Source organism: Lagenorhynchus albirostris, chromosome 3 (assembly GCF_949774975.1).
Source record: "Lagenorhynchus albirostris chromosome 3, mLagAlb1.1, whole genome shotgun sequence".
In the NCBI taxonomy this organism is placed as follows: Eukaryota; Metazoa; Chordata; class Mammalia; order Artiodactyla; family Delphinidae; genus Lagenorhynchus; species Lagenorhynchus albirostris.
Genome location: NC_083097.1, coordinates 13,502,849 through 13,516,803, shown reverse-complemented (window position 1 = coordinate 13,516,803; position 13,955 = coordinate 13,502,849). Strand labels below are relative to the sequence as shown.

Sequence of the window (13,955 nt, the reverse complement as noted above, 5' to 3'; positions counted from 1 at the left end):
CAATGCCAGCTTGCAAATCCGGAGGAGATTTCGGTTTTCATTATGTGAGTTAGAGGTCATTATTTGAAGGGTTTTTTTTTGTTGTTGTTGTTTTTCTCTCTCTTTTTTAAAAATCCATAGCCTCCTGGTCTCCAAACTTCCAGTGGTCATTATTCTTCGGGTGTTTAAAAATTATGAACATAAAAGAGAGCCAACTGGAGTGTCACAGTCCGAGTAGCTAATGGAAAGCTTGTGCTTCACGAACGTCATTCATACAGATCAACTATGTCATAAATCACATGCTGGCCTGCGTGGATGTAATGAGAACAAGAGATATGGTCTGAATTATCCCTCTCTGGATCTTCTACTAAGACAAGGCTCTGTTCAGCAAAATGATCTCTTCAGGGGATTTACTAAGTGGCAAGGGAGCATGAAAAAACAATATTTCTCACATTTCTCCATTATTAGGCAGCAGGACTGCAAAATGAGAGACTGCACAGTTTAAAATCTAACGCAATGCATTCCAGTTATACTGGATGTATAAAAATGTAAAATTATACAAAGGGAATCATGTCTATTTTGGTCTCCATCTCTAAAAGAAAGGCTTTGAGATAAAAATGAAGAAGGATATTTATCAGTTGTGACAGTTTTGTCCCTTTATCTACTTTCTCTTAAATGAAAAAGACCATGATAAGTTTGTTTAAATTCTTAATGTAAACACCCGTGAAGAATACATTCAGGACGTGAAACCCGGATTTTTTTTTTTTTTTTATACAAGGTGGCTGTGTGTTCATTAGTGGTTGTTAGACGATTAGAGAAAGAGGAAGTACCAATTACTGGTTAATCTTTGTAATTAGAAATCGTCTCCCCTGTATCTTTGTGTGCTTATCTGGAAATGGGCTTAATAAGTCTACTACTCAGACTTTGGGAGACCTTTGGGGCTCTGAAAAACTAGGAAGATTATTGCCTGTGACTGCAGGGGAACAGGGATTAAAAGCTTTCCTATCACTCTTCCACTTTTTAATGGATTTCACTGTTTAGTTGATTATTGCTGATAATTTCGCATTTGCAACCCTGATAAAATTTGAGCTTTCAAAGAATCCAGCCTCAGTGAATTTACAAGTAAAATCCATTTCTTGGAAATTTTAACAGCTACTTAATCAATCTTACTTGGGCCATCCAGTACTTTTCAGATTATTGACACAGACCAGTTTTTAATAGAGACATGGTACACTGAGAAGCATCACTTATTCTCTCTGACCATTCCCATCATAAGTGCATAATGCTTAGGGTAAAACCAAAGAGCACAATGTTGGCTGAAGAACCCAAGGATTATTGAGGGGGGTACCTGCTATCTCCCTCTCCCCAAGCTAGATTCTGTGGAAATTATTATGGCCGTTTTGCTGGGCTATGGCTGTGTTCGGACTGTTTGTTGTTTCATATGCTGTTTGGAGGATAGTCAAGCTGCTTTGATGTTCTTAGAGTTTGTCTCAGAAATTACGTGTGAATGTTGTTTCTGCAAAGTGTTCCCATCCTTTAAGAATTATATTATGTGCGTATTGTATGTGTGTGAGAGAGAGCGTGTATGTGTATGTAGGAATTAATCTATGGGATGACCTTAGAATAAAAGAGAACTTTCTATTTCCATATGACTAACTCAAGGCGAAGGCAAGGTTAACCTAGAGTTAGAATAGCTAATATTATGATTATCTTAACCTACAGTAGAGAGAAATTGCTTCATCAACTTGATCAAATATTTTGTCCCTGAGTGAGCTCCATGTTTTGGATGTTCAAGTGCATCATGGCTGTGAAGCTCACCTTGTCTGAGTTATAAAATCCAGCTCAAGGATCTTCTCCCTGAGAGGAGTCCCTAAGCTTTATCCTTCTCTCCATATAATGATGAAAATGATTTCTTTGGTGAACACCGTCAGGGCAAGACTCTCAGAGCTAGCATGGTGCCTGACACATACTGGGTTCTTAAAAAATACTTATTTGATGAATGAATGAAAAAATGTTGCCACTCTCCTTTGTATATTCCCTTCTCCACCTTCCAGCTCCTTACATGATATTATTTGATCTGAGATCCTTTAGCATAAGGATATTGTTTCTTATTCACCTGGAACCTATTACAGTACCTGGTCAATAAACTTCCGTTAAAGGAGTTAAGGGATGCTGAGTACCATCTACTCCTTCAGAAGAAAATGATTGGCACTCCCTGGGGATTCACTGTTCATGAAGAATGGATTGCATCATCCAGTTTCCATCATATGTTGATAATCACATGGGCCAGGACAGAATTCAGACATACTGATCTCATCAGTATAAAATTCAGTAGCTGAGTGACCAGAGGGAGGAACATTCTACGATATAGAAAAGACCAGATTTGGAAATATTTAGGTCAGGGTTTTCAACTTTATTTTTTAATGATCTTTTAAAGCCATCCTTTGATACCTGGATGATGTTGACTGTTACTTCCTGAGCAACAATTTAGAGCTTAAATGTAGTCTTCCTGGATGCTGCACGAGATCAGCATTCTAGCTGTACGTATTTCCTAGGATAGCTCTGCCAAAGATGTCACAGCTGTACTGTTGACAGGCAGGGATGGTACCATATCCAGCTCCCAAATGGCCATGTTCTTTCATCTCATGTGGTTTCAAACGCAAGTTGACCTGCTGACTTGAGAAGAAAAAAAAAAAAAAAGACTCTACAAAATGGACCTGTGGCTTTAGGAGATAATGATGCACTCAAGGAAAGAAGGAGAAATAATCACTTCTTGAGTGCATTCTTGGTTGGTGTGTCCCCAGTCTGAGTGTCTATGAGGGTATTTCTTCCCTGGAGTGAACAACTTTGCCCACTTGATGGTCATCTTAATGAAACGTGCCTGAGTTGCTCTTTGGACAACTGGAGCTGTGTTTAGGCAAGTCTCAATGATGGCATGAGCATCCTCTGCAGACAGAGGGCGACAGGCACTCCCCTTGCCCCGCACCGCTCCTTCCTGCAGCATTAAGAGCCCCTGTTGGTGTATGGAGCAGAAAGAAGGAACCATTTGACCAAGGGCGTGCAAGATAAAAACCAATTTTGTTTCACAGACTGTCTGTGTGAACGTTTTCACGCAATATTTACCTAGTCCCTGAAGAGTCTCTCTCCCTCTTCTACCGTCTATTAACTTCTCCCTGAACTAATCATGATTGCCGGCTATTGAACAAATGCACTACTTTTGGTGACTTTTCTGTGGAAATTTAGACACAGTAGGCAATTTTACTGCATTATTTTTCCCTTAAAAATACTCGGTCTTTTTGGTTTCATGTTGCGTGCTCTTGGATGTCAAACTTCTTGAAGCCTTTTTTCTACTTCTCAACAAATGTCAATATAAGAAATCATGGACCTCCAGGGCAAATGCATTTTATTGACTGCTAACCTTATTCTGAGATCTGGACAAGAATTGCATGGGTCTGTCTACCTTCGAGTTAAGGTTCCAAAGCAGTTAATAGTCCCATTGGTTTCCGTGAGAGTCATTAAGCAGCTCACATAGGGTGAGAAGAAGGTTGAAGACAGCTACATTTAAAATCGATATCTCAAAACCTTTTTACTTGCTAAAGATGGAGTCTGTCATTCATCAATCAGTACTTACTTTCTGCCATGTTGATTTCTCAGATCTGAAGGTTTGGGTGAAGAGATATTTGGCATTTCTCTTTTTCCAACTGACTGATAATTTTTCCTTTTAGATCAAGTTGCCATATTCTTCTCCCAGGTCGTAACGCTCTAAGACTTTTTTAAAAATTTGTAACAACCAATGGTCAACGTAAGTTTGAAAATTTCTCCAGTGTTTGTAACCAGTGCCAGGGGAAGTATATTCAGGGCCACAGTTACTTATTTATAATTCTCAAATCTAGAAAGCTCTGCTAAAATAGCTTTCTTCATTATGCTTTTGCACCACTTAATTTGGTGACAAAACCTGACCTGAACGGATACAAGGCTATTTATAGCCTCTAATAATCTTATGTAGTTGACTATTTACATCCACTGCTGTAGAAATAGTAACACATTTATTAAGAATGCTGGGCTTCCCTGGTGGCGCAGTGGTTGAGAGTCCGCCTGCCGATGCAGGTGAACGCGGGTTCGTGCCCCGGTCTGGGAAGATCCCACGTGCCGCGGAGCGGCTGGGCCCGTGAGCCATGGCCACTGAGCCTGCGCGTCCGGAGGCTGTGCTCCGCAACGGGAGAGGCCACAACAGTGAGAGGCCCGCGTACCACACACACACAAAAAAGAGTGCTGCCCAAGATTCTACCAGGGTGTTACAATATACTCCATAGATAACTTCCTAAAATGTGAAAAATTATAAATTCCGAAACACACCTGACTCCAAAGGGTTGGTTACGGAATTGAAGACCTAAATTAAACTGTGAAGGTAATGATTTTTCACTTACCTGCTAAGTTTCAGCGAAAGACAGTGAACTAAGGGGAATGACAAAACCATGGGTGCAACTTTAAAGGGACGACAAATTCAGTGACCCGACCTGCTCTCTACTTGGACATGAGGCAAGTCTCTCCCTCACTCTTGATTGTCACCATCTGAACACCAGGCTCCTTTGGCCAGGGTATTAAATGAGGCTTGACCCAATTACGAACATATTGCTTTATTTCTTGGTGGTAGTAAATTAAGGCTTTTTAGAGTCATACAGCACGCAGTGATTTGAACATTAGAATTAAACAACAACAACAACAACGAGCATTCAATTTTGCAAAGGCAGGAAGGAAGCAATGTTTAAAAACAGATCAATTTCCTAGTGAGGCTTTTTGCTTGGTCTCTAAAAATCTGCTGAGCTGTTACCCCAGGAACCTGTGTCATAGGTACCTACAACAAGGGGAAGCAGAATGGGTGAAGAGAAGACTGGGGAAAAGGGAGAAACTGGGAAGGACAGTCCATGCTGGGCAATCGGTGTGAAAGTCGGCTTTGTCTCATGTTTGGAAGACGTTTAGGTGCTGTGGTCAGGTGGTGGTGATAAAGGTATTTGGAATGGGATGCCCCTTCTCTGGTTCTGGGAGCCATTTTGGACCTCTCCTGTCATTCCGGGAGAATTAAAGCAGCTCACTTGGAAGATGCCAGTGCCAAGGGTTAGGCACAATCCTTTGTGACTCTCAAATTCTGAAGCTTTAGACAGGGTCACAAGTCATACAGCAGGGAATGCTACCTTCAACCCCTTTCACGGTTCTAAACCTTGTGACCATCACTAGATATTATCCCCAGCCAAACAACTCCTTTTCCCCCATGGCACACAGCCTTGAGCACGCCTCTAAGCTGCTGGCGGTGTTGATTGGAGAGGAGGTCATATTTCATACCCTACCTCCTGCTTCTCAACGTAGGACAAAGCCACGCACGAGTGCAGCTGTCAAGTGGGGCGTAGGCTCGATCTGAAACCCATTCCACATGCTTGACTTGCAGACGCAGAGGTTCTGGGTTTGGGTGGTGGATTCTTTGAGAAAGAAATGGATGAACTGTTTGAACAGTGACGGAGGAGGGCTGTTGCCAAAGAATAATTTAAGAGAGGTCATGGGTTTATTAACAAAAAGCAATTAAATTTCATGAAAACAAGCAGTGGAATTTCTGGCATCCTGACTTCACATGAATGAGGATAGCAAATGGATTTCTATCCAAATAGGACCATTTAAAATGCATACTTGGCAATGACTTTAACGTTGTATTCCAAGGGTCTGGTTGGTGGACCAGCGCCTAAGTCTTACCATTCTGTTCCTTCTTCCGTTTATGTGGCACTTTTGAGTGGACAGGATTTAAACTACCTGGAAGTCTGCTCTGCATCTTGGACGGAGGACATGCAAACAGTCACAGGGGAAGGCACACAAGGTGGCAATCTGCAAGATTAAACACTTAGGACTTAACCCCAACAGGCTTCATGCGATGAAGTCTGGATGCACAAGGAAACAAATAGATGAGAAAAGTAGAAATGTGATCTGAATGACAAAGAACTGAGGCGTCTGTTCCTCCCAGCTGCAGGGCAGATGTGTGCATGCATGCCACGTGTGCAGTGAGAGGGATTTGAAAAACCCTAGAGGACATGTGTTCTCTTGGGCCTCCCTTGTTAATTAAAAATTATGAGTGCCTTTCCTCCTACTTGAAACCACTCAGAAAGATCAACCTGACTGGGGGATGTGGGTTTTGCTGTGATTAGGAATCCCATGGCCTCCATACAATGGTGTGGAGCGGAGTGATGCCGAAAGCATCTGTGTACGGAAACCATCCATCTAGCTGGGCAGGAGAAGATGACCAAGAGACTCGCTCACCAAAACAAACAGGCTGTGAGTGATACTCAGATCGGAGTGAAGGACATACAGGACACCGGTGGTGGCGTGCCTCCTGAAAGCATTCACAGAATCAACACCCTTGGAAGAGGTAGAGGTGTCCTGTGTTTACTGCTGTCTCTATTCCCTCAGCTCTAAAATGGGCATGAAGCTAATCCTCGATCAGATCAGAGAATGGCCTCTCATTCGGTGCTGGAAGCCGAAGCCCAGAGAGGTCAAGTGCCTTGCCCAAGGTCACACAGCTCATAAGTGGCAGAGCTGGGAGGTGGGGGAACAACGCAGGTCTCTTCCTCCACCGTGCTGCCTGCCACCAATGATTCTTTAAAAAGGTTTAGAAGCGCTTCATATATACCAGGTGCTGTGACGTTTATCTAACAAGAATTTGCTTGGGTGTGGGGCTGAAAAATGTGCTTTAGGCCAATCAAGAAGTTGAAAGAGGAGGCGGTCTGGAGAGCATTATTATTCTGATAATTTGCTGTCAGTGTAGGAGAGGGAGCAGTGGGGTAGGAGGGACCAGGGTGTAGACCTCGGGGCTGTGGCCAGGAGGAAGGAGACAGAGAGAAAAAGGCGCGTTCCTCAACACACTGCAATCCGCTTTCTGAGGTACAGCCTTCTGAGACGAGAAACTGCCTACAAATGACCTGACCCCCCAAGAAACCATTGGCTGCGATAGAAATGTGCCCCCCAGCCTCCTTTCCTGGACCTCTGTTGCCCACGAGAAATAAGGAAAAAGAAAAGCCAGATTCCTAAGAACATTCCTGGAAGAAAGAGCTGTTACGAGTGGGTGTCGGCGCTTTCATACGCTGCTTTGAAAAAACATTTTGTTTCGTTCATGTCTGTATGAAGACAGCGACGGCTGGAAGCTGTCCCTTCAGAAGAAGGCAGGGTTGGTGTGCTCGATGACGCAGCGCTTGCAGTGGCGTTTCACGAAGCGCAGGGCCTCCACGGACACCTCGCAATCCTGCACGTTCAGCATCTGCAGGTCGAAGCAGTTGGCCGCCACGATCTGCAAGCCCTGGCCCGTGATGCTCTCGCAGGACTTGAGGCTGAGCCGCTTGAGATTGAAGCAGTTCAGGGCCAGGCACTCCAGGCCCGTGTCGGAGACCAGAGGGCATTTGCCGATGTCCAGAGACTTGAGTTTCGCGCAGTTCTTGGCGAGGTACTCCACGCCGTGGTCCGTGATGCCCTCGCAGCCCCTCGCATTGAGGTAGCGCAGCTTGCCGCAGTACTTGGCCACGTAGCGGATGCCCACGTCGGTGACGCGGCCGCAGTGGGCGATGCTGAGGTACCGCAGGCGGGACTCCAGCTTGGCGATCTCTCGCAGGCCGAAGTCGCTGACGAAGCGGCAGTCGCTCACGCTCAGCTCCTTGATGGAAGCGCAGTAGATCATCAGGTAGCGGAGGCCCTCGTCCGTGAGGCGGACGCAGCGGCGCAGGTACAGGTGGGTCAGCTGCGTGCAGTGCGCCGCGATGGTGTGCAGGCCTTCGTCCTCCAGCACGAAGCAGTCCGTCATGTCCAGGTAGCGGATGGAGATCTGTTTGCCATGCAAGGGGGACAGTTTAATGGAGGCCTCCCGGGTCAAGCTGATGCAGGTCACTTTGGAGCACCCTACACGAAGAGACAGAACACACGCTCAGAGCGACCTCCGAGAATGGGGGGGGGGGTGCGGGTGCAGTTGCGGGACTCCTTTACGGATTGCTAGCCCTCTCTGGATTCAGGTCCTGAGGTTACCCCTTCCCTTCCCAGCCCCTACGGAGGAGGAACGCCAAGAATGGGCTTTCCATGTTCATTTCATCCCTTAACGACTTTGGGTTTAAGAGGCTTTGGGGCTCTAGAATCAGAAAGATAACGGTTCCAATTCCAGATCCATCACTAGTTGCCTGACGTTGGGCAAATCAATCCTTCTCGGTACTTCCTTTGTCTTAAAATAAGGATGAGCACGTTCCCTGCAAGGTGGCTGTGAAGAGGCAATGAGACCCTGTGTGTAAATATCCTGCCCTGGCCCTGGAAAGTTCGGGAAGCTCAGTAAAGGTTAGTTCTCACCCTACAATGGTCTGGTCCAAAGAAGTGAGATATGAGATAGAAGGGTTGGCCATGACCTGGGTGTGGCAGAAAGAGAGCATTGGCTTGGGAATCACAAACCAGTTCAGATCTACTTTTTATGGCCTGAGGCAGGAGGCTTAACTTTCCTGAGTCTCACGACTCTCCTCTGAAATGAGGATGAGTAGCTGGCATGCCTCCACGGGGTATAATGAGGATGCAACGAGAGCTAATGGATACGGACGTACTCTGAAAACTACGGCAAATGTATATACCAACAGTTATTAGTCTAACAAGGTGACTGTCTAGGGATTCAGTTCAACACTCTTTGGTCAAGGAAGAACAATTGTGTCATCGGGATTATCCCTCTAGCCCCTCAACCAGTTTCCCTGCCCTGCCCTTACAATCTGTATGGTCTATTCTCCTCACAGCAGCCAGAGAGATTCTGGAAAACAGAATTCCATCTATCATGCTCAAAGCCTTCAGATGGTACCATCTCACACCACGTGTAAAATCGAAAGGGGCCTCCAAGGACCTGCACCCCTGTGCCCTTATCTCTTACCCCCTCTTCCAACCCTACTGGCCTCCTTGCTGGTTCCCAGATGGCTCAGGTGCCCCCCTGCCTCAGCATGTGTGCACTGGACAGGGTTTCCCTGGATAGCGCCATGGGCCACCTCCACTTTCTTAGGTCTCTGAGCAATGTCCCTTTACTGGACAATTCTTCCTTCTTCACCCTGTATGAAGTAGTATCCCCATTTATTTTCAGCACTTGTTATCACCTTGAGGCACTATATATTTATTTATTCACTTATGTATTTGCTGTCCTCACTCTGGAATGTGAGCTCCTAAGAAAAGGGACTCTGCACTGTTCACTGTTGTATCCCTCATACCTGGTTCACAGCTGGTGCTCACTAAGCATCTGTTGAATGAATGAATGATTTATAGAGTGCGTACGGTCTTTTCTAAGCAGACCTGATGGGATAATCCAACTTCCAACATTTAAATGTCCTCGGGACGTTGACCGTGGCTGATGTATACCTACATCGAAAAACTGATTATCTGTTCTATAGTTAATTATAATGCCTCTTATTTATGTTGAATTATGAAGTTTACAAAGTGCTTTTATAAACATTTTCTCACTTGATTCTTAAAAAAATCCATTTTACAGATAAGGAAATTAGTGCTGAGGAAGATATCTTTAGATGCCTCTCGAAACATTGTTTCCAACCTCCCTTCCCCTAAGAATGTCTGTTTGTATATGCATTTTATATGCATATATTTATACTATATATTATATATTTTATATATAATGAATATTACATATATAATATATATATAATATATAATGAATATATAGTTACATATGAAGCCCTCATTTAACTGTGTATTTCAGTTCACTGGTTATTGCTCTTTAAAATATGTACAGTATATTTTTTGTATATGAATATAATTAATAGCCATAGCTGATACACATTATATAAATAAATGTATATGTATACATATATTTCATTCTGCTACATAGACTGCATATATACTTTTCATTTTCTCTTTGCTTTCCCCAAATCCCTCTGGCAGCTCTAAAGACAGGTGCCTCAACCCTGGCAGCTCTGTGCCTTGGTTGATGACGTCATCTCCAAGGCTTCTAAACGACCACGTGACAGTGCTAACGGGGACTTTTCCTCCCACTCCTGGCAGGCTGCCCAGGAAACTCGTATAAAATTCAGGTCATGGGAATAACGAGGTTCAGAAGCCATGTGCTACCAAGTCAAAGAATTTCAGGAAGGAGCAAAGCATATACTCCAACACTGGAGAACAAAGCTGCAGCTTGTCGAGGCTGCCCACACTACTCCAGTGGGCTCCGTGGTTTTGCAGAACGTGGTTGGTACCCTTCAACTGTTAACTTGGAAATCTTCCTTTATTTTGAATTTCTTTTTTATACTGACTGTGATCCTGCTTATGCTGAATTTATACGTTCACAGTAGTGGTTGCCCATCTGTGATGTTTTTCAAGATGATATGACAACCTTTGTTCCTAAACTCTTAGTTCCAGTTTCCTATTAAAAAAAAAAAACCTAGTAAAATCTGCTGCACTCCAGGGAGGATACTCTATTTGGTCCAGGGAAATACCAATATATGCTTGGTTTTTGAAAATAAGCCCCAAATTTAATGAAATACTAGCTGAGCTCAGTTTTGGTAAAGACACTATTTTGATATGCTTGTATCATTTTAGATCAATAATTTAAAATTTAAGCTTTAGCCTTAATTCTTACAGATTTGCTAAGTTTGGGTTGGAAAGAAAATAAACTGGTTCATGGCTCAGTAGGTAATATCTGTGGCTAGTGGATGCATTCATACATAAGAGACATGGAGAGAACCTGAGAAATCATTCAATTTAAACTTCAGTTTTTAAAGATGAGGCATCTCAGATTCAGTGAGATTATAGGACTTGTACAGTCAGACTAGGGAAAAGTTTCCTGATCCAAGGTTTCTAATATAGCAGGGATGGTATATATAGCATGCAACTGATGAATTGCATGAGGGATTTACAGTAGATGTGTCAGCATGAAGTGAATATTTAGACACTGGGGCATCAGAAGTCTTGGGAGTGGTGATACCTATATGGGGATTCTTGGAAGAGAGAAACAATTTTAATACACAGATATGGAGCCCAGGTAGTATAAGGTAGTAGTATGAGCAAATTCGAGAGACAAGAAAGCATAGAGGCAGAGGGGGAGTGAGGAGTGTTGATAGGCTAGAACATAGGATTTAATGGCAACTAAGATGGGAATGGTCCATTGGGCTCAGATCTTGGGGGCCTGCCTTAACATTCAGGGTAAGGAGTAGGGATATTACACAACAGAGAGTGAACAGTATGGGTTGAATAAATCTGGGGATATCTTCAATGAATTCCAGATTTGGTTTAGCTTTCACAAATATGCTCTTCATTACCACTTCCTCTCATTATTGGGGTAATAATATCTACTTCTCTGGGATATAAAAGGCCTGATGAAGACCAACTACTGTCATTGAAGACCAACCTCTGCCCTGCAAGCATCTTAATAACAATGACAATCCAAAAATGATGATAACAGTTATGATTTATTGAATGCTTACTACATAGTTTTCAGCAGAACACACATGTGAGGACTTATCATGAATTAACTCATTTAATCCTCCCAATGAGGAAGTTTTATTTACTGCACACAGCTTCCTAAATGCTCGTTCAGAGTATTAACCAATGACAACTTTGTTTGAATGCTTCAGAGGTCAAGATGACTGTTTAGGGCTTTGACACCCCTCTGTTCACTTCATTACAATATCGTAAAGTGCAGAGATAAAATATGCCTCATTTTTGCCCATATAAAGCTTGTAATGAATTGAGAGAAAGGAATCTGGAAATATCCAAGTATACAGTTGCAAAACCCAGTAACACTCTACCTGCTTATACTCAAAAGGTAGCCACCTGGGAGGAAACCTTCAGCTTACCGGGCATCAGGCAGGGAAGGCTTTACTTAAGGGATGCTTGCGCTGGGGCTCCAGCAATGAGAAATCTGTTAAGAGGGCTGTTGGGGAGAGGCAGGGGGCAGAGGAGGGAATGGCACGCAGGTCAGAGAGTGCCCATACATCACAGTGTGCACAGGCATGATGTGTTTGGGAAATGCAACTGGTTCTATAGAAGGGAGCACTGAGGTTACAAAGGAAAGGCGTGAGGTTTGAACTTGAAAAGGGCAGCTCACAAAGGGCCATATATACTCTGCTGAGGAACTTTTTCCTGTATGTCGTGAGGAGGAATTGGAGATTTTATGTAGGAAAATGAATGGTGAGACTTGCAGTCTGAAGACACCCCTTTGGAGGCTGGCTGTGTGGAGGGCGGGTTGATGAGGCTGAGATGGGTGTAGGGACAATGATGGGGGAAGCACGCATCCAGGCTGGCAGGCAGGGGAGAGGGGACGGACTCGAGATTCTGGGGAAGTAGAGTCACAGGGACAGGATTCAACTGGTCTGATATAAAAGATTAGGAAGAATAGTAAGGAGGACTCCCAGATCTCCAATTACAGGGGACCCTTTTGAAGCCATTTCACTTGTAATAATCACAAGATTGTATACTTTAAAAATTGGTTAGGGGCTTCCCTGGTGGCGCAGCGGTTGGGAGTCCGCCTGCCGATGCAGGGGACGCGGGTTCGTGCCCCGGTCTGGGAAGATCCCACATGCCGCGGAGTGGCTGGGCCCGTGAGCCGTGGCCGCTGAGCCTGCGCGTCCGGAGCCTGTGCTCCGCAACGGGAGAGGCCGCGACAGTGGGAGGCCCGCGTACCGCAAAAAAAAAAAAAATAAAAAAAAATAAAAAAATTGGTTAGTCTTAATATATTCCATTGATGTTTAAAGATGTTATTAATCGTGATATTTAATTTTATGTGTCAGCTTGGCTAGGTGACGAAATGCCAAGATATTTGGCTAAACCTTATTTCTGGTGTGCCTGTGAGCGTGTTTCTGGTTAAGATTAACATTTGAACCAGGGAACTCAGTCAAGCAGTCTGCCCTTCTCAGTGCAGATGGACACCATCCAATCTGTTGAGGGTCCGAATAGAACAAAAGGTGGAGGATGGAGAACTCTCCCTCTGCCTAAATGTTTGAGCTAACACAGTGGTCTTTTCCTGCCTTCGGACTGAGACTTACACCATCAGCAACCCTGGTTCTCAGACTTTTAGACTCAGACTAACTGCATCACTGGTTTTCCTGGGTCTCCAGCTTGCAGAGGGTAAACTGTAGGAATTCTCAGATGCCATAATTGTGTGAGCCAATTCCTGTTAATAAATCTCTTTATATATATATGATTGGTTCTATTTCTCTGGAGAACCCTGACTAAACTTTAATAAAAGGTAATAAGTGCTAATGAAAAAACACTAGAGCTAGTTTTAGTAACTTTCAATGACTTGAAAAGATAACTTTCAAGGTGGGCATGCTAGGGATGGGAGGGGCAGTCTCACGTCCTCTGGGGGAATTAGGCTCTAGACCAGCGATGAGTCTTCCAAAGTCAAGTTTATTGCCATTGAGGAGGTGGTCACTGTCAGAGGCCAGCTGTAAGACCCAAAGGGAACGAGGCATAGGTGAAATCACAATTTCTAGATTCCCTCAGAACTGGAGGGCACTGTTCAGAGGTGGTGATACAAATTCATCCCTATGGCTTGTTGGGTCCTTCAAGTTCATCTACCTGAAAACACCCATCACCACTCCTGCCAATATCTACAGTTATGTGCTCTCGGTGAGTCAGAGCTTCCCCTGTGCACACAGTCTTTATATACCCAGATCACAGCGTGTCATCGGAAGACATGTGAGGAAGATACATAAGTATTTTAGGTTCTGCAACGGGGCAGGTTGATAAAGACGAAGGGCATCAAGGCTTCCATGATGGTTAGCAAAGGGACCAAGCAGGATCGAAGCCCAGAAATTTCCATTCTCAAATAGCCAAAGTAGTTTCTGCATTTCTGAATTTCAAACGGACTCCAAGGACAGAACACAATTACTTGCAGCCTGTACTGAGGGTGCATGGGCTGCCCCTTTAACTAAGATGAGGATTCCAAAAATGAGTCATTTTCTAATCTGAGAAAATGAGGTGTTTAT

At 44.1% G+C, this 13,955-nt stretch overlaps 1 protein-coding gene across 2 annotated transcripts in view; it reads right to left on the bottom strand.

The window, feature by feature from the left end:
• Window positions 1-6,404: 6,404 nt before the first annotated feature.
• The window catches only part of FBXL7 (F-box and leucine rich repeat protein 7), a 415,530-nt gene continuing 407,979 nt past the window's right edge, over window positions 6,405-13,955 (bottom strand). For both annotated transcript variants that reach the window (XM_060146894.1, XM_060146895.1), the window contains one exon: window positions 6,405-7,905. In XM_060146894.1, coding sequence (XP_060002877.1) covers window positions 7,169-7,905 — 737 coding nt within the window. In that variant the 3' untranslated portion in view covers window positions 6,405-7,168. The remainder of the gene's footprint in view (window positions 7,906-13,955) is intronic.